Source organism: Nomascus leucogenys, chromosome 16, assembly GCF_006542625.1.
Source record: "Nomascus leucogenys isolate Asia chromosome 16, Asia_NLE_v1, whole genome shotgun sequence".
Classification (NCBI taxonomy): domain Eukaryota; kingdom Metazoa; phylum Chordata; class Mammalia; order Primates; family Hylobatidae; genus Nomascus; species Nomascus leucogenys.
The window spans coordinates 84041457-84068696 of record NC_044396.1 but is presented as its reverse complement, the minus strand read 5'-3'; the positions used below and the strand labels follow the sequence as shown (position 1 = coordinate 84068696).

The following is a 27240-nucleotide window of genomic DNA, read 5'->3' as shown; positions in this document are numbered from 1 at the left end:
TAACAGCTTAAAAACAAAACAATTTTAAACATTTACAAGAAATACCATCACTTTGTTTTCGAATTTAAGCTAAGTTTACAGCCCAAATGTAAAGTTTGTTTTGTTTTCACATCTATTATTTTTAAAATTTAGCAGATAAAACTGTGACAACAAAATAATCTATAAAGCAAAAAATGATGACACATTACATTTGATTAAGCCTAGTATAATAAAGCAAGAATATCTATTTTCTCAAATGCACTATTTTGGAAATTGCTTTACAAATCACCATCCTCCATCTGCCGCATTACCTTCTGCAGCCTGTGTACAAGGTCTCCAGGCACTTGTGTGGTCTGGCTCCTCCAATGAACTGTGAGCCAAGAGGTACTCTGCTTTTCTAGTGTTTACTTCTCTAGTGGTGGGCATTAAATATTCACTCGAATGTCTGATTAATGAATGGATGAGTTTTGTTTCTTAGAGTACACTAAAAGCCTACACTTTAGCAAGGACTAAACGATGTGCTTCCAATTTAAGAAAAATAAAGTTCTCTCTTACAGATGTCTTTAAAAGTGGACTTTTTCTGCTAGGTAACTTGGGGGCACTGAAATGTTTATTAAGTCATGCAAATAACGATGTAAGAGTTACTGCTAAAGAAAACTAAATATATTTGAAAGACACAGGACAATTCTCTGAGATACACATTAATTATTCAACTTTTGAGATCTGCCTCAAGTAGTTTAGAATAAACAACAAAAGAGTATAATTCAAGAAAATTTAGATACTAAGCGTCATAAGGGTTCAAAGGAAAAAAGCCATAGAATAAATCACATAAGGTATTCTAGAAGAAAACCATATATTCCATTCAACTATTACATTAAACTATTATAATAAAACAACATGCATCTAAGAAAATATAAAAACAGTAGCTACAGTTTTAGCTGTAGTTTCAGTTTACTGGCTGTATATTTTTATAGAATTAACTTGATACATAATCACCAAAGTTAAAAATAATCATCGTTGGAATAAAATTAGCAATTTTGTACAAAATTCAAGTTTAAGGACTTTTCTAAATACATTACCTTGCTAACATGCTGGCAAAATGCAGGGACAGCTATCATCTGACTTACAAAGTTGAGGTATGCTGCAACCAGTGCCATGATTCCACAACGATGGAACATTGGCAAATTATCCTCATTGATAATTGCACTGTCCTTTAATAAGAAACAAACACATCAGAGAGATCAAGTTCTTACACTTCACCAGCATTTTCTCTGATTACACTGGAAAACTGCAGGTAGTTTGGAAAGCTAACAAAAATGCCACTTTATCAGAAGTTATTTTCTAAAACAATTCTGAAAGGAAAATAAATGTTCTTTTACAACAGAGTTAATTTTTTCAACTTAAACTCTCTTCCCTAGGAAAGCCTTTCCTGTTCTCATATAAATATATATACATACACATGCATATATAGCCATTGCATACTGTCCTTCTATCACATAACACTTATGCAACTCTAATTAAACAACTGCATGTATGTCATTCTTATTTAATGACTATCCCCCCCCAGTGTAGGAAGTGTGGGTACAGGGACTGTGTTTGTCTTCTTCATCACACTATATCCCTATGGCCTTGAAGGATATTTAGCACACAAGTTGATGCTATGCAACATATGTAAAAGGAATAAATGAAGAATGTAATCATAGTCTCGAGTATTTTAGATTTACAACTAGATACCTCCCTTTTAAAATTCATGTCCTTGGATAAAGGCAACATTTCGAAGATAGTGTCTGCTTTATAAAAAATGTTTTCTGCAGTGAATGGTTATGAAAGCATACCTGTAAAGCAATGGCCAATCGAATGAGATCAATAACTACTTCTTCATTAGCCAGTTCAATAGTTATAAGAGCAAGAGAAGTATAAAGTAGTTCATAGTTTTTCTGAACATTGTCTTCCTCTTTACAACCCAAATATATGTGCCGATATAGCTGTTGCCCATTCTGAGGAAAAAAGAAAGGAAAAAGGTAACTTTGCTTACAATGTAGAAAAGGCAGATTTCACATACATACACTTTTACAGTGTAGCTATGTTACTATATAGCTTTACATGGAAATGAAATTTAAGTTGATGATCAGATGGTTAAATTCCAATTATTAATATCAATCAACATGCTAATATACAACTACAAACTAATGTTAAAGTTGAAGACAAACCTTAAATAAAAATAACCAGTAAAAAATAGTTCCTGTGCTAACAATGAAAATGTTTTTTAATAGTAATTTGAAAAAAAACAAAAGCAAATTATGGACTGACTTGAGAAAAAAAGTGAAATGGATGGCAGAATCCTGAGAGATACTTTGGCAATACAGCCTCAGCAATGATAAAGAATATTATACTGAGAGGAAATGTACTGAGGCTCTCTTGACTGGGGAACAATCCCTGTGCTGTGGGTTAGCCGTACAGAGAAGAGCATCTGCAGGTTCTGTTACATTTTGGCATGGAGTCTCTGAAGGCGAGTCTAAAGCCTATTAACAGGGAAGAGGTTACAGAAACTCCCCTGTTTCCCCTAAACTAGACTGATCTAAGTAAAGATTATTGCTTAGAGGTTTCCCCTAAACTAGACTGATCTAAGTAAAGATTATTATAATAAAGATTATTAAAGCCTTTCCTTTCTAAAGCATTCCTGGTTATAGGTGCAATGCCATTTCCAGTCACAATGGTGACATTAACTCAATTAGCTCTTAACCCTAACTGTCCACTGGAATCACTGGACAACTGGAATGACCACCATGCTCTTGCCCTCCCCACTTCTCACCACTGTCCACTCTCCTCCAATATGATGTAACTGGTCAGTGGCAAAGCACAAGCATCATTATTTTTCAAGTATAAAGCTCCCCATGTGGTTATAATGTGCAGGCAGGGGTAAGAACACTCATTTTTCCCATGTGGAGAGACTTTAGGCTTAATTCCAAGCCTGTTTCTCAGAAGGTTCTTCTGATCATTTTAGGAAAAGAAACTGGGCAAGAACAGCACAGACTCTTCTGAAGCCAGCCTGTCTGTAACAAGTATGCAGCTCTGTTCTCTATTTAATACGCACTAAGGTCCCATCCCAGTAAGGAGGCCTGTAGTTCTCCAGCTGTAACAATGACTGACTTGTTAAGTCTGCATAAATCTGTGGTATAGTGTTAGCAAGCCTTTTTTGGCTACAGATAGAAAGCTACCCACCAGATTCCTTTATTTCCGAAGTTGTTATTTTGGTTTCCACCTTTCTGAATCTAGAGTTTGTCTCTCTCGTTCTTTCTCTCTCTCAAACACATATAGTTTCTAGACTTGGGTGGGGAAAAAAAAAACTTTATGTATTGGGTCCTCTCAAAACCTAAGAATATTCTTGAATTCTATGGTTCTAAACATCATTAACAAACATTAAAGTGGTGCATACATATGTGAGAATTTAGACTTCAGGTTCCTTAAGTAATTCAGGTTTGTCTTTAAAAATTACCTACTACATACTCACCATATTAGATGAAATAAAAAATTTGTAATATGTAATGTAAAAATACAAATAGGTATAATGACTTTACAAATTGGTATGGCATTATCTAGTGAATTTGAAGAATACATAACCTATTACTCAGCAATTCCTCTCCTACAGGCCTTGGAGAAATGGGAGTTACATACAGCATAACACATGTACGAGCATGTTAGGAGCACAGTTCATAACACTCAGTAACTGGAAACAATTCAAATGTCTGCCAACAAAAGAAAATTAGTGGTATATTCATATCATGGAATACTATTAAAGCCACAGATGGAGGAATTTTACCAAAATAGAGCTGAATAAAAAAAACTAAACTTAAAAGAATATATAATATATAGTTCCTTTCACCCAAATTATAAAAACTGGCAAAACTAAACAATATAGTTCAAGGACATAATGTATATTTAGGTTACCAAACTGTAAAAAAAACTCGAAGGAGTCAATTTCCATCAAAGTCAGAGCAATGATAGTGATTACCTGTAGGGGAGAGGATGGAGTTACGCAGAAGACAGAACATGTGGGATGCTTTTGGTTATACTGTTGTTCACCTTAAAATAATTAAAGTAATAATTCCCATATATTATATATTTCACAATAAAAAGTACTCTTTTCTACGTAATTCCTTGATTTGGTGAAACATTAACAAGAGCTCTTTCACATGGTGAGAAACTACATACTATATACTCAGTCACAGACTCAGTGGTGGCAGCTGCTTTCTCTGGAAGAATACGCTTCACTAGGAAATTACAGGTGAAGTGATACCTCCCAATGTATAAGGGATTCCAGCCCTGGAACTGTTTTTTTTCAAACAGACTCCGTATATAAGATGTCCCTACAACATTCAGATGCAGTCGTTTTAGGCTGGGTAGTAATCTAAGACACAGTTGCCTAAACAATGTTAACACAGAAAATATACTGTCTATGCTAAACTAGGATTCTCTTAACTAAGGCCAGTCCTCATCATCCTGTGGCTACAGAACCCAATTTTTTTTCTTTAGTTCTTTGCAGGAACTTCTCTGAGTTGCTAGTTAAGGTCTCATATGAAAATCAAACAACATTTTACTGATAAAACAAATTGCAAGGTAAATGAAAAATAGTGTTAAATTATAAAAATAAAATTTTGACAAAGGAAAAAAAGTGTGAACGCATTGCTTCTAAAGAGAAAGACCCAAAAAGGAATGGTTTACATTAATGATAACAAACGCTTAGCAAGGAAAGTTATTTTGAATTATAAAACAGAGGAATAACTAATTCAGAGAACAGTTTAACGATTCAAAATCTAACATGAAATAATAGTCTAATCTTGCCGTTAAACTACAACCTTTCAAATTGGTTGACTAGCAAAATAAACAGCAGAAGTATTATTTCTATAACTCACAACGGATAAAATGAAATCCAGTCTCAATGTTCATGACTGTTTAATGTCATTGTATAAAGTCAAAAACTCAAAAATCAGCTATCATTTGAGTTTTCAAAATTCATTATATCAGTAATGATTAAAAGTTCCTCAGTATGGAATCAGCCTAAGTGTCCATCAACAGATGAATGGATAAAGAAAATGTAGTATATATATATATATATATATATATACAATGAAATACTATTCAGCCTTACACTAGAAGAAAATTATTTCATTTGTGACAATATGGATGAACCTGGAGGACGTTATGCTAAGTCAAACAAGTCAGTCACAAGAAATACTGCATAATCTCACTTACATGTGGAATCTAAAAAAGTTGAACTCACAGAAGTAGAGAATGGTGGTTAGCAAGAGCTGGGGCCTGAGAGCGAGGAGGAGGGTATGGAGAGATTATTGATCAAAAGTTACAAGGTTTCAGACAGATAGAAGGAGTTAAGTTTTGAGATCTATTGCACAGCAGTGACTATAGTCAATAATAGTGTATTGTATATTTCAAAATAACTAAGAGAGTAAATTTCAAATATGTCACCATAAAAAAAGATACGTAAGCAAGAAAATGAATATGTTAATTAGCTGGATTTAAACTTTCCACATTATACACATATAATCAAAACATCATATTGTATCCCATAAATGTATACTTATAATTTGTCAATAAAAAATATTTTAAAAAATTGTTTGAAGTTCTTTGTTATGTAGAATAACTTCTTTCATTAGGTGATATAAAGAAATAAAAAATAAAAATTGAGAAGAATTAATGTAACTGTCCTATTTAGTAACCAGTTTTTTGATATACAGTATAGCCTCACTTAAAATTTTTTTTTTTTTTTTTTTTTTTTTTGAGACAGAGTCTCGCTCTGTCGCCCAGGCTGGAGTACAGTGGCGCGATCTCGGCTCACTTGCAAGCTCCGCCTCCCGGATTCATGCCATTCTCCTGCTTCAGCCTCCAGAGCAGCTAGGACTACAGGAACCCACCACCACACCCAGCTAATTTTTATTTTTTATTTTTTATTTTTAGTAGAGACGAGGTTTCACTGTGTTAGCCAGTATGGTCCCGATCTCCTGACCTCGTGATCCACCTGCCTTGGCCTCCCAAAGTGCTGGGATTACAGGCATGAGCCACCGTGCCCGGCCGACCTCACTTAAATATTTTATTCAAGGAATCACATTAATTTAGGAAGGGTGATATTTTGTAAATTATTTTTCAAATGAAGTTTTAAAATGGAGTTAACTTGAAACACAGCAATCAATAGTAATGGTAGAGATAGCAACATTAAAGACGGTGTCAGGGAGAAAGCACGGTCTAGTAAAGAGGCAAAAAAGAACATAGATTACAGGTCTCTGCACCTAGCTTCCTACGTGGCTCATCGCACCTCTAAAAACAGGCTCCCTTAGCTGGCAATACTGTGTTAGTTATAAGAGCAGCTGGCAGTGTCATGGTTATCGTATCTCTCAATGTTGACTCAGTGTCTGGCAAATACTAGGTGCCCAAGCTTTGGACGAATAATAACTGCACAGAAAGTTTACTCAATATGCAAATAACCATAAATATCATAATTTTCTAAATTCAGCCATTTGCCAGTAGACCTATACAGAATTAAAATTATCATGAAAATCCAGCTAAAACCATTATTAGGTTTAGGGGAAGAGATCCTGCCCAACTCATCTTTATATCCCAAATAGTGTAGAAAACAATGCCTAATAGTAAAAATTCACCACAGTTAATTTATTCGATGGTGATAGCTATTTTCAGAAACTTGAAGCTGTCTATAAAAGAGCTGCTAAATGAGGAATCAGTATGTGTGATTTTTAGTGGGAGAGGATTGCCAGGGCAAGAATTATAGGAAGACGTTTTACTCAGAGAAGAAATTTAGAACTACTACAGCAGCCCAGCAATACAATGTTCAAACACAGGCTGGAGGAGACACTGCCAGGAATGTTATACTTGAGGGAGGCTGAAGATGGCGTCTTCAGGTCTTTCAAATTCAAAATTCTATGGCTTCATTTCAAGGTTGCAGATCAATACAAAACCACCTAACAATTCAAATGGCTGTAATTTACACTATGCATTTATTTTTTTAGAAGATGTCTTACCTTTTTCATGAAACTTGTGTCTTGTCTACAAATTTTTTCTCTTTTTATCTTTAGGTCAGCTACATCCGGTATTATTCTAGAGACAATCAATATATCATTTTTAATCAATAGCACATTTATTTACAATATCACATCTTATATGGAAAACCGTATTTATACTTAAGAGTTTGATGAGCCTGTATGTAATGATACTACTGAATTGCTTCTGAAGAGTACATACGTGCCCTCCAAAAATCTGCTATCTTAAAATATATTGATTAAATTATCTCAATACCAATTAAATAAAATTCTGGATTAATAAAACCTGAACATGCTAGATTTTTAAAAATCACAATAGTTAAATACACTAATTTAGCAATTTAAAAACATTATCATTAGGTCCATTTCAAAATGGCATATTACCTGATCCCTCGAAGCTTTGCCCTATTGTCATGGCGATCCATGAGATTATGCATTACTTCCAAGACCAACTGTCTCAGTTCATAATCTTCCATGAGAGATGGTGATAACAAAGGATCCAGGAAAGACCCTGGCAGTGCAGTAACAATCGTTTTTGCTTTGTATCCAGAGGTCACCTGATTATCGAGAAGAAAACAAACAACCTTTTGTCATGAGTCCTTTTTTTGTAAAATTCTCATATTGTTTTATAAGAACCATAAACTTAGGAAAGAAAATATGGACAGAAGCCTGGAGAAAAGACATACAGGAAATGTGCAAACTAATGAAGGATTTTGCTGAATTTACAAAAACATCATTCATGAGGAGAATAAAGTTAATAATAGCATATATTTACCATGTGTTAGGCATGATTCTAAGCACTGCATATGTATTAACTTTGTCCTCACCATATCCCTGTAAGGTAGACACTAGTGAATCTCCATTCATAAGGAGAAACTGAGGCTCAGAGAGGTTAAGGTTAGTACAAAACATATAAGGAGCTTAGGTGACAAACAGTAAAAGTAAGACCTGCAAATTTTAAATTTAAGTTTGCAAATTATTCTTTCTTTTTTTTTTTTTTTTTTTTTTTTTTTTTTTTTTTTTGAGACGGAGTCTCGCTCTGTCACCCAGGCTGGAGTGCAGTGGCGCGATCTCGGCTCACTGCAAGCTCCGCCTCCGGGGTTCACGCCATTCTCCTGCCTCAGCCTCTCCGAGTAGCTGGGACTACAGGCGCCCGCCACCACGCCCGGCTAATTTTTTTGTATTTTTAGTAGAGACGGGGTTTCACCGTGGTCTCGATCTCCTGACCTCGTGATCCGCCCGCCTCGGCCTCCCAAAGTGCTGGGATTACAAGCGTGAGCCACCGCGCCCGGCCGCAAATTATTCTTTCATTTTAAAGTAGGCAGTTGGTTAACAGGAATATGTTTTCATTTTGGAGAGCTGTACTTAGTTACTTGATTTGACATTTAAGAGTATATTGATATCTTCTAAATATAAAACTTTAAAAGAGAATATACTTAAATGCTATTTAATTTTTTTTTTTTTTTGAGACGGAGTCTCGCTCTGTCACCCAGGCTGGAGTGCAGTGGCACGTGGTCTCCGCTCACTGCAAGCACCGCCTCCCGGGTTCACACCATGCTCCTGCCTCAGCCTCCCGAGTAGCTGGGACTACAGGCGCCTGCCACCACGCCTGGCTAATTTTTTGTATTTTTAGTAGAGACGGGGTTTCACCGTGTTAGCCAGGATGATCTCAATCTCCTGACCTCGTGATCCACCTGCCTTGGCCTCCCGAAGTGCTGGGACTACAGGCGTTAGCCACCGCGCCCGACAGCTATTAAACATTTGAAGCATACCATGTAGATATTCATTCAGTTGATTATATGGTATAATCAGGATGGCAAGGCAAAATAATTTACTTAGGGAATTTATCTAATATCAATAAAGGCTTAGGATCAAATTAAATTGCAGGTGGGAGATCTCAACATATTTTCAGGATTATAAACATATATGGAATACTTAACATTTACACTTGGGGATTTATTATAGGATGGAGGTAGTTTTCTAAGTCAGCTGGGAAACTGGTGGGACAACTGTCTACCCATCCAGGAAAATCATACCACATATAAACATAAACTTCAGATTAAAATTCTAAATATAAAGAGCTAAAATTTTAAAACTGCTATAAGAAAATACAAACAAATATATTTATATCATTAGAGGAGGAATGGAGTTCTTATATAAGATATAAATGAAAAAGTATAAAATATATAGAAAAAGGTGATAAATCTGGCTATATTAGAATTCAAAACTTCTATATGATAAGTGCCATAAACAAAATTAAAAAGAATTAAAAATAAAACCATACAAGGTATTTCTGCACTGAGGTATGAGAGAGTCCATTTAAAAAATGAGATCATGTATAGTAAACATTTCTAGGATAAATCTAAAAGATACTGATTTCCAAAGGACACATATGTGCTAGCAATGGTTGAATGAAACGTGAGTACAATTGCTAGAAAATAACCAGAGGACCTTTCATTCTGGGTATACTTTTCCTTTTCAGCTATTTATAGCCACTTCAAATTTTAAATGGCAAATGTTCATTTTAATGAATTATTTTCCCAATCAGAAGCAATTATTTGGTCAGTATGAGAAAGAATTAGCATAAAATGTTGAAAGAACTTTGGATTTCAAGTCTGAGTTCTGTTTTTTAGCCCAGCGACTTTGGTGGACCTCATCAACTCCTTCCACTCACAATCTCTGAGCCCAGGTATCTTCATCTATAAGACAGCAATAGTTTCTGCCCTCTGTATGTTTCATCACTATGAAGATCAAACACAATGACAGAAGAAGTGAGAAATAAATGGTAAAAAATATAGGATAATCTTTACAATGAAGAACATAATAAAATACTAACCATAAACAGTAACTTAAGAAAAGAAAGGTTGTAACATGAAGCTATTCAATTAATGTTTTCAGTAATTCAAGGTTAAGTGTGTCCTTTTATTTTTTAAGTGTGTCCTTTATTGTCTTAAATGCCTTACCATAAGCAAAGATCTCAGCAACATTATCTGAATCCTCCTGGTTCCCAAATCCCTAAAATATACAAAAGGCTGGAATTATTATACTAATTAGCATTTATATTACTTCATTTACTTCAATTACTGATTTTAAAATTCTATTCTTATTGGCTAAATAGATTTTATTTTTATAACAGTTTAAGTCACGGCTCACTTTACATGCCAAAGTAAATTTCATGTGAATTAAAACTATTATATTTAAAAATATCAAACAAAAAAGTTTGTTATTGGCTCTCAAAACAGTCCTATGCATGTGATGACAAGAAAATTAAATCATATAAACAGACAACTAAACAACCCAAATTAAAAGACACCTTACATTGGAGAAAATAATTACTACAAACATAGTTGATGAGTATAATCTCTCTTTAACAAATATGAATAAACAGGTAAGAACAATTTTAAAAAATAAATTAATGGTCAAAGAAATGTAAGTCGAACAAGATTCTATTACTTCCTTATTAAATTAACAAAACAAAAACATTCACAAACAAAAACTTTAGCATGTTGTAAAATCAAATTAAATGTATAAAATAAGGGGGTCAAAAATAAGGGAGTCAGAGCACATAATCTTTAAAATCACTTTTGTTCTAGGAATAAGCCACTATTTCTGATATACTGACATTAATTTTTAAAATTTATACAGGAAACTTGAAGCTTTATCCTGAATGTGTAGGCACACACACAATGTCCAGGCCAAATAAACAATTTCTAAAGATGGAAAAATCTGGGAATTTATAAGCTGAAAATGACCTAAAGGCCTAAAAATGTTAATTCAATTGCTTAGCAATCTGCTGTCATAATAATACTAACGGCTTTCCATAGGAATGTTATTACCAATGATTTAAAAAAAACAAAACTTTAACATTTTCTAGATTTCGTTAGTATAAAACGTAACTCAAAATTAAGTTCAAATTTACAGTCTGAGAACATACCCTAGTTGACTGATATCCAAAGTATGGGTAGATGTTCCAAAGACAGGTACTTTCCCCATAATGAACATCATGATTTCTGATCTCTGATAATCTGGTAGGTTACTTCCAAAAAATCCTATGAAAGTATTAAGATAAATTTTAGAAATTGAAAAAGTCTAGTTTTCCATATAATACAAAATTATTTTTAGCCAAAGTTTTCAGTATGTGGTAAAACAATCACTGACAAGTCTGTAAGCTACATGTGACATTAAAGGATATTACAATTTCATTTGTACAAAATGATTTAGTTATGTACAATATAAACTGTGTATAATGGACTGATACATAAAATGATAAATATATCAAAGTCTTTTTTTATACAATTGTAACAGTGACAAACCAGCATTGACTTGAGTTGACTGGAGTTTTAGAAAAAGGAAAAATATTGGCTGGGCGTGGTGGCTCATGCCCGTAATCCCAACACTTTGGGAGGCCGAAATGGGCAGATCACCTGAGGTTGGGAGTTCAAGACCAGCCTGACCAACATGGTGAAACCCCGTCTCTACTAAAAATACAAAATTAGCCAGGCGTGGTGGTGCATGCTTGTAATCCCAGCTACTCAGGAGGTTGAGGCAGGAGAATCGCTTGAACCTGGGAGGTGGAGGTTGCGGTGAGCCGAGATCGTGCCACTGCACTCCAGCCTGGGCAACAAGAGCTAAACTTGTCTCAAAAAAAAAAAAAAAAAGAAAAAAAAAGAAAACAAAAAAAAAGGAAAAATATTTTGGTAGTATTTCTGATGAAACTCTAGTTCACACATTGTAAGCCTGAATTTTTGTTCCGGTAATCAGGCCACACATTGTCCGGTAAAGAAGTCAATAATTAGTCACTACTCTGGTTTTCCAGGATTGCTGAAATATTTGAATGTCATTACAATAAGCCAAGTTTATAGTTTACCCCGTGAATTAATTCAACATACATAATTCAACTGATATAAAAAATAAGTAAATAACTTACTTGTCATTTTTCTTATGCAGTCTAGTTTCTGAGAATATTTTAAATTTATCTGCTGTAGCTTTTGATACTTCCTGGTCACAGATGATTTATAACCTTTAATTATCATTTACACACACTTTAAAAGTTTCTTATTTCTTTGAAAGATTGGAACAGACTATCAAATCACAGCTGTTATGTTCCTTTCTTAAAATTCAATGTAGTCATTACAGAAACTTTCTGCATTTTTAGTATTTTTTAAGAATAAGCTGACTTTTCAATGTAACTGTTCAGCTTCTATTACTGGAGTTAATGATGTGTTTATACAAACTCAAACTGTTCTATTCATCATTTTGATTGGACTTAGGGGTAAAAGTCATTTTCCACAATCACGTACATTAGCAGTCAAAAATCTCATAACCTTAACATGACTCCATCTCCATAAAGTATATTGTCGTTAACACTTACGGAATGCATATTTACGGAATAAGAAACTATTTTGTATTTGGATCTGCAAAATAACCTTATGAGTCTAGGTTCTATTATTTGTCTCAGTTTCCTCTTATGGAAATGAGGATAAGAGAAGTTAAGAACTCTTACCAAAAAATTACACAGCTAACATTAGGGCCTGAGGTAAGGATTATTTCTTTCCAAAGCTTATGCTATTATTATTCTATACTTCTTCCATACAACTAGATACGTTCCTAGTCTTGCAGAAAACTAGACAATGACCTTCTGTTTCAAACAAGTTAGTTATTACCACAAGGATATAAAGTACCCTGCACTTCTCTCTACCACAGCACCTAACTACGGTAAAAGTTTGGAGTTAGCAAGCACTATCATACTTCCCTGTATTCAACAACATTTGTATCTCTGATTCAAGGTCATTCTTCATGCTTTTCAAATGCGTGGAATACTGTCCTCTAATCCAGTGGTTCCCAAGCTTTGCTGCATATTAGAATTACTTAGGGGAGCTTTTAACATGCTGATGCATAGGTTACATACCAAAGTAATTAAGTCAGAATATCTGGGGGTGGGAGTCCAAGCATCAGTATTGTTCTAAGATCCTGAGGTAATTTCAATGTGCAACAAAGTTAAGAACCACTGTCCTAAGGAAAAACTCTTATTTTTGTCTCCCAAGTATATGGTAAACTGAGTCTACTATATCTGATGTTAATTAGACAAAAGACTATTAAAGACCTAAAAATAATAATAGTAGGAAAGAAATGCAACTAATACATGCTTTAGAATTGCTTTGATTTTTTTTTAACTTAAAATTGGGTAGGAGTCTTCAATATGATTAACTCCAAGGATAGAGTCACCAAAAGCATCTCAGTCACTATAACTACTGTTTGTATTTGAACTACTGAACAGAAACGAGCCTAGAAGAAAAAAACACAGCAGGTAGCTATGTTCTCCACTATTTTAAAAGAAAGAGGAGTTGGCCAACAGCTACAGCAGCCCTGTTCCATGGCCCACCGACAGGAATAACCACATGATCTGACAACTGCCAGAATACTGAGAAATTAAAAAGGAAACTATTAAGGAAACCAGATTTGTTTTTAAGTTTGATTTTAAAAGAGAAATCTTACTGTGCCACACTGCATTTCTTTCCTCTCATTTTAAAATTCTTACATGTTATTCTGAATGTGTTGTATCACAGAAATACGGCTTGAGTCTGCTGTATATACATTTTATAATAAAATACTTAAGAAACAATACATTAAATATTCTAGAGTGAAACAGTAACACTGAATTAATTAGAAGTCATTAAAGCAATTTAAATCAATTCTGTGAAAACAAGATTAGCTGATTTAACATCCTCGAATATCGCAAAAAATCTATAAATAACCCAAATAAATGTAAAAGTCATCACAGAAGCGAGGTTCACTATACATTAATACCAACTATTTTAAGCAATAACTAGAATGTCTATGCTTTATTATGACTCCATGGTAATGTTGGAGTTTATGACATTTTGTCTTTTCAGTCAATCTCAAAATCTTAAGTGCCTATTTTGTGTTAGTGTGTTGAATGAGACACTCCTGGGTATTTCACTTAATGAGGACAATTTCTAGACATGTGATGAGACTGCAACTAGATGAAATAGAGGTACACTCCAAGCCTCTACAAGGTGAGAGCCCCATGTATCATGAGGCCCTAGTACAAGAACTGGTGTATGCATATGTCCAATAAATAAATAGGTGGTGTCAATGGAGATGCACAATGCATGTATGCATATCCATAAAACTTTAAAAACAAGATGACCAAGAGAAACTCTGTATTAAGTATCCCAAAGGATTATTGTAAATAAGTAGCTCACAAGTGAAAAAATACCCAGATAAAAGGCATAAGCCCAGTTTCAGAAAAAATTTATATACGACGCTACTATTAATTGAAACTATTATTAGGTTAGAAATTAGGTACTAAACCCCAGGAATACAATCCAATTGTGAAATTATCATAGCAACCAGGTGGTTATATTAAAATATGATCTGGCTATCCTGAAGAAAATATTGAAAGAAAAAAGTTAAAAATAGCTTGCTTGCTTGAATCTGTATTTATACACAGTCAGATTATTTCATTTACAAAATTGTAAATTCTCATGGCTGTTTTCTTAAGGAAGCTCTTCACTGTTTGTACTTTGACCATCGACAGGGAAAAAAAAAAGAAAATTTAAAAAAGAAAGAAAAGCATATGATATTAAAGTCCAAGATATTAGCATCCAGATCTTAGTCTCTAATACTATTACCCACTAAAAACCACCACAGCTCCTTTGGAGAAATGACTGATTGCAGGGCTGGGGCAGAAAGTACAGAATTCGTCTGGAACAGCTTACTCAAGTAAGGCAGTGCTTTAAATAAAAAAAAAAAAAGGTTCAGGGGGGTGGTGGGATGTCTTGAAGGAGCTCCCATGAGCCAAATCAGGGACAGTCTGAGCACCAAAATGATTAACTACAGAAATGAATTATAAGCCATTAAAATATAAATCCATTGAGTTCATACCAATAAACAAATACATGCATTCCTACATACATAGAAAGGTAGAAAAGGGGGCTCCTGTTTACAATAGAACATTGAGAGGCAACTGATAGTTTTGGAAGGAGTGCTAGAGTTTAAAAACCATCATTTTGCAGCCATCATGGTAAAGACTAATTCAGACAAGAATTATGAATGAATGCTAAATCTAACCTTAAGTCTGGATGAAAAGCAGAATATCTGCATGATCTGAAAGTGTCTTCTCAGAGGTTGCTTATTGTTTACAATGGAAAAAACTAAAACTATACAGTGGAGGAATATAATAATGCCTTAAGTGATCAAAATTAATATAATGAAAAAGGAGCAAGTTACAGTGTGTACCTCTGGATGTGCTAATCTGAGAAGAACATATCACATATGTAGTATTCCAGCCAGGAATATCTAACTTGAATTTAATCACAAGGAAACACCATACAAAACCAAATGAAGAACTTCCTATTTTTAAAAAACTGGGAGGCGGACTTTACTCATAAGAAATGCCCATGTCATAATGGAAATGTTCCTGACTAATGGACCTAAAGAAATATTACAACTAAATGCAATATATGATCCTAGACTGAATCTTGGACTCAAGGAAAAAAGTCAATATAGTACATTATTGGGTCAACTGATAAAACTGAAATATGAAAGATTGATTCAAGTACTGGATCAATGTTAAATTTAGTGATGTTGACAATTTTACTCTGGTTATATTAAAAAATACATTTATTTTTTGGAAAAATACATCGAAGTATTTAGTGGTAATAGGCCATGATGTATGCAACTTCCTGTATCTTGTGGTTTAGAAAAAATATGCATGTGTATGTGTGTATTCCCACATATATATACACACACAAAGAGACACACATAGGGAGAGAAAGAAACAGAGAGGGAGAGAGAGAAGGCAGGAAGAGATGCAGGAAAGACAGGGTAAAAGCAAATGAAGAAGTAAATGCCATAAAATGTCAACAATAGATGAATTTGTGTCCTGCAGATTTAAAGGAAAAACATAGTATTCTTTGTTCCATTCTCATGCTTGCTTATTTTCGAAAATAAAGTTTTCAGAAGTTTAAGCTATGATTCATCTTTGACAAATGTACTATAATAGTCCAGGACCTTATGTGAGAGCTTTGTAAACCACTGTTTTACATGATAGTTTTGAAAAGTGAAGTGTTCTCACCTATTGTTTGGATGATAGCATTCTGCACAATCTTCTCATCGTTGTCTTTGGAACTTGTGTTTAAGTTGACACTGCCTACAGATCCCCCCTGTAAATCATTTGCTTCGAATTCAACACTGAGACGCAAATGTTTCAAAAGGGTATTGAAGACTTCCAGCACTGTCGGACCTATAAAGGATCACTTATGTAAGAAGATACATGTTTCTAGTATTGCATATTTGAAGTCAATTATCTTACTTCTCCACAGATTGTTTTTGTAATTTTCTAAATAGTCAAAAATCCATAGTAATTTATAAACTATTTCATTTTTTAAAAAAAGAGTAAATGAGAAATAATTAAGAAAGCCCCTCATTATACCAACAAACATTTACTGGGCATTTATGAGCAACTCACCGTTTGAATCTCTGGTGCCACCCTTAAAAAATGTGTATATACATATAAGAATTACCAAAAACTTTCTACCTATTTAATCTTATCTGTTTCACAATAATGTGTACTAGGACAATATTTAACTTAACTGCTGGGTAAGAATCTATAAAATTATATAATATAGCTCACAGAAGCATCAAATATTTATTTTGTATCTTTTGAGACTGAAGAAGGGAGAATACGCCTCAATTATGAGATAGAAACTACCAAATTCATTAGATTCAGGTTAACTGCATTTGTTCTCGCTTTTTGTTCTGTAAATTCTCCGCATGTGTTTCTATCACTGCTTCTGTCCATTTTATTTTAATTAGTGGGTTTCATTTCTGCCTTTTACTCTTGATTTAAGCTTCTTCAAGAAAGGCAGCCATGTTTAAATGCCTCTTCGAACATATAGAGCCTAGCACAGAGTACCTAACACACAATAGACATTAATCGACACGATGATTCAATGTATCATCTATGTTTTATTTCATATTTCCAATTAAATAACTTTCCAATTAAATAACCAGTTTTATCTCTTCAAGTTACAAGATAAAACAGAAAATTCATATCCAAGATGCCCACCTTTATTTGACAATAAAAGAACAACAGAATACGTTGGTCCTCCATATCTGCAGTTCTGGATTCACAGATTCAACCAACTATGGGTTGAAAATATTCAGGAAAAAAAAAAAAAAACCCACGACAAAAAAAAAAACCCACAAATAAAAAAGCAATACAGTGTAACAACTAATCACAGAGCATTTACACTGCATTAGGTATTATAAGTAATCTAAAGATGATGTGAAGTATATGGGAGGGTGTGCATAGGTTATATGCAAACACTACACCATTTTATATACAGAATTTGAGTACCCACAGAGTTAAGTATTCTCAGGGGTCCTCAAACCAATCCCCTGCAGATACTGAGGGATGACTATACCATTAGATAATATATTTCCACTTTGAATTTCAAGCAAAGAAACCATAACCAGATTCTCCTTCAAACTTCTGTATTTCTAATATGCACTATTCCATTTTTGTAGTTACATGCAGGTAAAATATCATAATTTTTGAACTATCCCTTCTTCTCATTAACCCATTATCAAATCCTATCAACTTGACATTGTCATTCCTACTGCTTCCATGCAAGGGCAAGTTCTTTCCCTCATGGATACAATGACACTGACTCGTTATTTCTAATGTGCCCCACATTTTGCTGCCAGAAAAATTATCCTATAGCACATTTCTCATGAAGATTACAGTAAATCTTTAGGGAATATTAATCAGCTAAAGAACTATGTCCACAATTTGGCTACAACTTAATTTTAAAGCCACTTCTCTGACTTCTAAACTAACACCATACATTCTACCCAAAATGGGCCATATAAAATTTTGCTCGTGCAAATCCATTTTCCCTACCTTCTATAAACCCTGGCTTTTTTAATGGTATGTGGTCAAAGCTTGCCACATATTACAGTATTAGGTGGAGCTGTCTAATCACAAGTACACTATCAGTTTCTTGTACCTGCATTCTCCCAATGTTCAGTATATAATCAGTACTCAAAAATCTTTATTAGAAGAAGGAAAGGGAGGAGGAATTGATGTGTAGGAAAATACTTAACTGTGCACTAAAGAAGCCTGAAAATAACTGCATGAACCCAAATTTCAAAAAAAAAATTATTGTACACCAAAAAATGTGTAGAAATATTCTTAAAGAGTTCTTCATATACTGCTATACCTACTGAAAGGACACTTTGAACCAGATTAATGCACTATTTTATTTATTGGCACTCACCTATGGAACCTTTAGCAGCAATGGCAACAGCCTCTAACAGAACCTGAATAATACCTGCCCGAACTCGGGGAGCATCTTTTTTACGAGCATCAAGGTGTCCTAGAATCTCCTGGATCACATGGTGAGAATACTGAGCCTGAAGGAGACAAAACAGTACAAAGATGTATAAACAAGTACATGTACCTTGGCAGAATTCCTAAGAATAAAAAAACCACCCGACACATAAATGTCCAATTAGTGACTGATGGTCATGTTATGAGACAATAAATAGCCACAATACAAAAACCATTCTTTTGAAGAATAAACAGAGATGCTGGAAAATACTTATGACACTCTGAGTGAAAAAAAGCATATTGCACAATTCTATGTTTAATAAAATTCAATCTAGTTTTTAAAAAGTAAATTAGAATTATATATAAAAAGATTAACACTGGCCACCTCTGAGAAAGAGATTTATGAGAAAATTTTATTATGTTTATATTTCTCTGTAATTTCACAAAGTGCATTTATACACTTTTATAATTTGACAATAGGACAAAATTTTGTAAAAAACATAAATTATGACATTCACAGTATTTTCCCATACCCAAACTAGATAAATACTATTTAACATGGACACCTAACAACGTTAAACAGTCAAAACTCTCATCTAATCAAGAGCTAGCGTCAAAATGAAAATATTATCAATGTGTACCTGACAAAATTTAAATCAAGGAGGTATCAAAAGATGTGCAATTAACAAAGGCAATTTTATCACATATAAATAAATTTGATCAACCATAGTGAATGATGTTGGGGCCTAAACCAAAAAAAGGATAGCCTAAAATATGTTTATTTTTAACTCCAGTGAAGAGGTTTTTTTTTTTTTGAATATCAAAGTTTTGTTTTTTTAAAACCTACACTTACACCCATGAGTCACCATCGGTCTACTATCATGCAACAAGCTGTAAAAAGCGCCTGTGGCTCTCAATCTCCCTGTCTGTATTTGCCTTCAGACAGGTCCCTCTGCCCTGTTTTCAGGCTGGTTACCTTTCTTTTCTTTGGAATGTGTGGTTTGATAAGAAGCAGGAGTGCCCTATGCATAATGGCCACTCTGCTCAAAAGCAAAAAGTTCCCCTCCTTCTCTATCAAGTCACAGATTTCATTTCTAGGTATTTCTCAAATTTTTGTCATAATACACACCTACTTTTAAAATCACCCAAGGTAAAAACTAAATTTGTGTTTTCATCTTCACTTTGTTTCATTTAAAGCTATGTTAAAATAGATGAATGTTAGGCAGGAAGACACACACAAAACCTGAAACTGAACTTCTTGTCCAGGAAGCTGCATGCTTCTGATATAGGAACCTTGTGCAATTATTAGTCTGCCTTTATAGGTAAGGTAGCCATTTGATTTGTTGTCCAAATGAGGACACTGAAGAGAGTGAAGGAGGTATTATCAATAATTATAAAGTACGACTATACTAAGCAAACCAGAGCATGTGTTCTTTCTACTTAAAAAGAACTCAAGAATGATATCATGTATTAAACAAAAGAATATGGAGTGAAAGGAAGGAAAGTGAGAAGATGTAATACAGTATGTAGAAGTCACGTGTACTGAGTTTTCATTTACCTATGGTAAAATTTGCCCTTACACTGAAGTTTAAGGCAATGTTAACAGATGAATCGCTTTAAGATGCAACATAATACAGTGGTGGTGAAGTACATAAGCCCTGGAGTCAAACTCGCCGAAGTTTGAATTCTGACTCTATCATTTAATAGCTAAACAGCTCTCAGATTAAGACTAAGTTTCTCTCATCTACGAAATTTAAACAATAACAATTATTCATAGGATTCTTGGGGCAATTAAATGAGTTAATTTGTATAAAGCACCCAAATTGTGTCTATTGTACGAAAAATGCTTAATACGTATTAGTTACTATTACTACTTTTCAATTTGTAACTCGTGAGCTAATATATGACTATAACATTGAACATAACAACAATGACGACAAAAGAGCACTTCATTCAGAAGTGACCAGAAGCAGGCACTCAGATTCTAAGTACTTATATGTATTATATACACAAACAGTTCTAGGAGGTAGGTTCACCTCAATTACTCCATGCCCTTCACAGTATAAATAAGGCAAGTGTTAGTAACTTGTCTAAGGTCATGCAGAAACTCTTTTTTACTTTTTATTTATTTATTATACTTTAAGTTTTAGGGTACATGTGCACAACGTGCAGGTTTGTTACATACCTATACATGTGCCAGGTTGGTGTGCTGCACTCATTAACTCGTCATTTACTTTAGGTATATCTCCTAATGCTATCCCGCCCCCTCGCCCCACCCCACAACAGGGCCCAGTGTGTGATGTCCCCCTTCCTGTTTCCATGTGTTCTCACTGTTCAATTCCCACTTATGAGTGAGAACATGCAGTGTTTGGTTTTTGTCCTTGCGATAGTTTGCTGAGAATGATGGTTTCCAGCTTCATCCATGGCCCTAAAAAAGGACATGAACTCATCCTTTTTTGTGGCTGCATAGTATTCCATGGTGTATATGTGCCACATTTTCTTAATCCAGTCCATCACTGTTGGACATTTGGGTTGGTTCCAAGTCTTTGCTATTGTGAATAGTGCTGTAATAAACATATGTGTGCATGTGTCTTTATAGCAGCATGATTTATAATCCTTTGGGTATATACCCAGTAATGGGATGGCTGGGTCAAATGGTATTTCTAGTTCTAGATCCCTGAGGAATCACCACACTGACTTCCACAATGGTTGAACTAGTTTACAGTCCCACCAACAGTGTAAAAGTGTTCCTATTTCTCCACATCCTCTCCAGCACCTGTTGTTTCCTGACTTTTTAATAATCGCCATTTTAACTGGTGTGAGATGGTATCTCATTGTGGTTTTGATTTGCATTTCTCTGATGGCCAGTGATGATAAGAATTTTTTCATGTGTCTTTTGGCTGCATAAATGTATTCTTTTGAGAAGTGTCTGTTCATATCCTTCACCCACTTGTTGACGGGGTTGTTTTTTTCTTATAAATTTGTTTGAGTTCATTGTAGATTCTGGATATTAGCCCTTTGTCAGATGAGTAGATTGCAAAAATTTTCTCCCATTCTGTAGGTTACCTATTCACTCTGATGGTAGTTTCTTTTGCTGTGCAGAAGCTCTTTAGTTTAATTACATCCTATTTGTCAATTTTGGCTTCTGTTGCCATTGCTTTTGATGTTTTAGACATGAAGTCCTTGCCCATGCCTATGTCCTGAATGGTATTCCTAGGTTTTCTTCCAGGGTTTTTATGGTTTTAGGTCTAACATGTAAGTCTTTAATCCATCTTGAATTAATTTTTGTATAAGGTGTAAGGCAGGGATCCAGTTTCAGCTTTCTACATATGGCTAGCCAGTTTTCCCAGCACCATTTATTAAATAGGGAATCCTTTCCCCATTTCTTGTTCTTTTCAGGTTTGTCAAAGATCAGATAGTTGCAGATATGTGGCATTATTTCTGAGGGCTCTGTTCTGTTGCATTGGTCTATATCTCTGTTTTGGTACCAGGAGCATGCTGTTTTGGTTACTGTAGCCTTGTAGTATACTTTGAAGTCAGATAGTGTGATGCCTCCAGCTTTGTTCTTTTGGCTTAGGATTGACTTGGCGATGAGGGCTCTTTTTTGGTTCCATATGAACTTTAAAGCAGTTTTTTCCAATTCTGTGAAGAAAGTCATTGGTAGCTTGATGGGGATGGCATTGAATCTATAAATTACCTTGGGCAGTATGGCCATTTTCACGATATTGATTCTTCCTACCCATGAGCATGGAATGTTCTTCCATTTGTTTGTATCCTCTTTTAATTCGTTGAGCAGTGGTTTGTAGTTCTCCTTGAAGAGGTCCTTCACATCCATTGTAAGTTGGATTCCTAGGTATTTTATTCTCTTTGAAGCAGTTGTGAATGGGAGTTCACTCATGATTTGGCTGTTTGTCTGTTATTGGTGTATAAGAATGTCTGTGATTTTTGCACATTTTGTATCCTGAGACTTTGCTGAAGTTGCTATCAGCTTAAGGAGATTTTGGGCTGAGACAATGGGGTTTTCTAGATATACAATCATGTCATCTGCAAACAGGGACAATTTGACTTCCTCTTTTCCTAATTGAATACCCTTTATTTCCTTCTCCTGCCTGATTGCCCTGGCCAGAACTTCCAACACTATGTTGAATAGGAGTGGTGAGAGAGGGCATCCCTGTCTTGTGCCAGTTTTCAAAGGGAATGCTTCCAGTTTTTGCCCATTCAGTATGATATTGGCTGTGGGTTTGTCATAGATAGCTCTTATTATTTTGAGATACGTCCCATTGATACCTAATTTATTGAGAGTTTTTAGCATGAAGCGTTGTTGAATTTTGTCAAAAGCCTTTTCTGCATCTATTGAGATAATCATGTGGTTTTTGTCATTGGTTCTGTTTATATGCTGGATTATGTTTATTGATTTGCGTATGTTGAACCAGGCTTGCATCCCAGGGATGAAGCCCACTTGATCACGGTGGATAAGCTTTTTGATGTGCTGCTGGATTTGGTTTGCCAGTATTTTATTGAGGATTTTTGCATCAATGTTCATCAGGGATATTGGTCTAAGATTCTCTTTTTTGGTTATGTCTCTGCCAGGCTTTGGTATCAGGATGATGCTGGCCTCATAAAATGACTTAGGGAGGATTCCCTCTTTTTCTATTGATTGGAAGAGTTTCAGAAGGAATGGTACCAGCTCCTCCGTGTACCTCTGGTAGAATTCAGCTGTGAATCCGTCTGGTCCTGGACTTTTTTTTTGCTTGGTAAGCTGTTAATTATTGCCTCAATTTCAGAGCCTGTTATTGGGCTATTCAGAGATTCAACTTTTTCCTGGTTTAGTCTTGGGAGGGTGTGTGTGTCCAGGAATTTATCCATTTCTTCTAGATTTTCAAGTTTATTTGCATAGAGGTGTTTATAGTATTCTCTGATGGTAGTTTGTATTTCTGTGGGATCGGTGGCGATATCCCCTTTTTCATTTTTTATTGTGTCTATTTGATTCTTCTCTCTTTTCTTCTTTATTAGTCTTGCTAGCAGTCTTGTCAATTTTGTTGATCTTTTCAAAAAACCAGCTCCTGGATTCACTGATTTTTTGAAGAGTTTTTTGTGTCTCTATCTCCTTCAGTTCTGCTCTGATCTTAGTTATTTCTTGCCTTCTGCTAGCTTTTGAATGTGATTGCTCTTGCTTTTCTAGTTCTTTTAATTGTGATGTTAGGGTGTCAATTTTAGATCTTTCCTGCTTTCTCTTGTGGGCATTTAGTGCTATAAATTTCCCTCTACACACTGCTTTAAATGTGTCCCAGAGATTCTGGTATGTTGTGTCTTTGTTCTCATTGCTTTCAAAGAACATCTTTAATTCTGCCTTCATTTCGTATGTACCCAGTAGTCATTCAGGAGCAGGTTGTTCAGTTTCCATGTAGTTGAGTGGTTTTGGGTGAGTTTCTTAATCCTGAGTTCTACTTTGATTGCACTGTGGTCTGAGAGACAGTTTGTTATTAATTTCTGTTCTTTTACATTTGCTGATGAGTGTGCTTTACTTCCATCTATGTGGTCAATTTTGGAATAAGTGCAGTGTGGTGCTGAGAAGAATGTATATTCTGTTGATTTGGGGTGGAGAGTTCTGTAGATGTCTATTAGGTCTGCTCGGTGCAGAGCTGAGTTCAATTCCTGGATATCCTTGTTAACTTTCTGTCTTGTTGATCTGTCTAATGTTGACAGTGGGGTGTTAAAGTCTCCCATTATTATTGTGTGGGAGTCTAAGTCTCTTTGTAGGTCTCTGAGGACTTGCTTTATGAATCTGAGTGCTCCTGTATTGGGTGCACGTATATTTAGGATAGTTAGCTCTTCTTGTTGAATTGATCCCTTTACCATTATGTAATGGCCTTCTTTGTCTCTTTTCATCTTTGTTGGTTTAGAGTCTGTTTTATCAGAGACTAAGATTGCAATCCCTGCCTTTTTTTGTTTTCCATTTGCTTGGTAGATCTTCCTACATCCCTTGATTTTGAGCCTACATGTGTCTCTGCACGTGAGATGGGTTTCCTGAATACAGCACACTGATGGGTCTTGACTCTTTATCCAATTTGCCAGTCTGTGTCTTTTTTTTTTTTTATTTTTATTTTTTTTATTTGAGACGGAGTCTTGCTCTGTCGCCCAGGCTGGAGTGCAGTGGCGCAATCTCGGCTCACTGCAAGCTCCGCCTCCCGGGTTCACGCCATTCTCCTGCCTCAGCCTCTCTGAGTAGCTGGGACTACAGGTGCCTGCCACCATGCCCGGCTAATTTTTTTTATTTTTAGTAGAGACGGGGTTTCACCATGGTCTCGATCTCTTGACCTCGTGATCCGCCCGCCTCGGCCTCCCAAAGTCCTGGGATTACAAGCGTGAGCCACCGCGCCCGGCCCAGTCTGTGTCTTTTAATTGGAGCATTTAGCCCATTTACATTTAAGGTTAATATTGTTATGTGTGAATCCAATCCTGTTATGATGATGTTAGCTGGTTATTTTGCTCGTTAGTTGATGCAGTTTCTTCCTAGCCTTAATGGTCTTTACAATTAGGCATGTTTTCGCAGTGGCTGGTACGGGTTGTTCCTTTCCATGTTTAGTGCTTCCTTCAGGAGCTCTCGTAAGGCAGGCCTGGTGGTGACAAAATCTCTCAGCATTTGCTTTTCTGTAAAGGATTTTATTTCTCCTTCACTTATGAAGCTTAGTTTGTCTGGATATGAAATTCTGGGTTGAAAATTCTTTTCTTTAAGAATGTTGAATATTGGTCCCCACTCTCTTCTGGCTTGTAGAGTTTCTGCCGAGAGATCCGCTGTTAGTCTGATGGGCTTCCCTTTGTGGGTAACCCGACCTTTCTCTCTGGCTGCCCTTAACATTTTTTCCTTCATTTCAACTTTGGTGAATCTGATAATTATGTGTCTTGAGTTGCTCTTCTCCAGGAGTATCTTTGTGGCATTCTCTGTATTTCCTGAATTTGAATGTTGGCCTGCCTTGCTAGATTGGGGAAGTTCTCCTGGATAATATCCTGCAGAGTGTTTTCCAACTTGGTTCCATTCTCCCCGTCACTTTCAGGTACACCAATCAAACGTAGATTTGGTCTTTTCACATAGTCCCATATTTCTTGGAGGCTTTGTTCGTTTCTTTTTATTCTTTTTTCTTTAAACTTCTGTTCTCGCTTCATTTCATTCATTTGTTCTTCCATCACTGATAACCTTTCTTCCAGTTGCTTGAATCGGTTGCTGAAGCTTGTGCATTCGTCACGTAGTTCTCGTGCCGTGGTTTTCAGCTCCAACATGTCCTTTAAGGACTTCTCTGCGTTGGTTATTCTAGTTAGCCATTCGTCTAATCTTTTTTCAAGGTTTTTAACTTCTTTGCCATGGGTTCAAACCTCCTCCTTTAGCTCGGAGAAGTTTGATCGTCCGAAGCCTTCTTCTCTCAACTCGTCAAAGTCATTCTCCGTCCAGCTTTGTTCCGTTGCTGGTGAGGAGCTGCGTTCCTTTGAAGGAGGAGAGGTGCTCTGATTTTTAGAATTTTCAGTTTTTCTGCTCTTTTTTTCCCCATCTTTGTGGTTTTATCTACCTTTGGTCTTTGATGATGGTGACGTACAGATGGGGTTTTGGTGCGGATGTCCTTTCTGTTTGTTAGTTTTCCTTCTAACAGTCAGGACCCTCAGCTGCAGGTCTGTTGGAGTTCGTCGGAGGTGCACTCCAGACCCTGTTTGCCTGAGTATCAGCAGTGGAGGCTTCAGAACAGGGAATATTGGTGAACAGCAAATGTTGCTGCCTGCAGAGACTCTTAAGGAAGAGCCTAAAAGTGAACTCTGTCTGATCCCAGAGTACAACTCTTAATCACATCTTGTTACCCTCAAGAAATAAATTTAGCACAACAGATAGGCTTTAAGTAAAATATTTTCCCTTTACCACAAATGCCTTACTATATTTGAAACTATGTCTATGTAAACCCTTAAGGATATAAATCCTGGTCAAGACTAGCTAGTTTGTTTTATGGAGAGAGGGTGAAATATTACCTAAGAATGATGCCTACACCAATTTTATCGTAAATGGCAACTAAAACAATCAAAACTATCCAAAGTTTTAACTGTACAATGATAATAAACAGAAATTCCTATTCTAGTATATACTACCATTTCAAGAAATGTTATACATGTTTTCCCAAATTGCCAAATCCTGTCATAAAACAATAGTAAAATACTAGACTATAGCTATCCCTTGATATACTTGGGGATAGGTTCCAGCCCCACCCCATACCAAAATCTGCACATACTCAAGTCCTGCAGTTGGCCCTGCAAGGAAAGAAATCAGCCCCCATATACGTGGGGTTTTGAATCCAACAAATAATAGATTTTCGATCTGCATTTTGTTGGAAAAAAAAAAAAAACTATACTATAAGTGGACCTGCACAGTTGAAACTCATGTTATTCAAGGGTCAGCTATATATAAGACTTTCTGATATCCAGATAAAGTGACAAGAAAGGAAAGTCCCTTAGTCTAAACTCCACAAGAAGGTAAGCATCTGGAAAGGCAAGTGCACGCTGAGGCCAGCAGCAGTCCCAGGCAAATCTTCAGCTCTCCAGTGCCCAAAGCTACTCATTTAAATAGTTGTATACATAGGAAACTAGATACAAAGCTTAGGGCCCATCCAGCAAAGGAAGGCTATGAGATCAGAAATCCCTGTGACAATTTGGAATCCCTAAAAGACAACACCCTCAATGAATCAGGGGATAGCAGGAGACTGTCAAGAAGCTTGTCTGTGTTGGCCTTGGCTCTGAGGGGAACAATGATAACATGATTTAGCTGTTTTTTATTAGATCTATCTTTTCATCTTGGCCAAG

General features: G+C 35.6%; 1 protein-coding gene across 6 annotated transcripts in view; it reads right to left on the bottom strand.

The window, feature by feature from the left end:
* EFR3A (EFR3 homolog A) overlaps positions 1 to 27240 on the bottom strand; it is a 110313-nt gene that overhangs the window by 27292 nt on the left and 55781 nt on the right. For all 6 annotated transcript variants that reach the window (XM_030794966.1, XM_030794961.1, XM_030794962.1 and 3 more), the window contains exons 9-16: positions 18353 to 18488; positions 16147 to 16314; positions 10981 to 11095; positions 10010 to 10061; positions 7431 to 7603; positions 7029 to 7104; positions 1815 to 1976; positions 1059 to 1190 (exon numbers count right to left, since the gene is read on the bottom strand). In XM_030794966.1, coding sequence (XP_030650826.1) covers positions 1059 to 1190; positions 1815 to 1976; positions 7029 to 7104; positions 7431 to 7603; positions 10010 to 10061; positions 10981 to 11095; positions 16147 to 16314; positions 18353 to 18488 — 1014 coding nt within the window. The remainder of the gene's footprint in view (positions 1 to 1058; positions 1191 to 1814; positions 1977 to 7028; positions 7105 to 7430; positions 7604 to 10009; positions 10062 to 10980; positions 11096 to 16146; positions 16315 to 18352; positions 18489 to 27240) is intronic.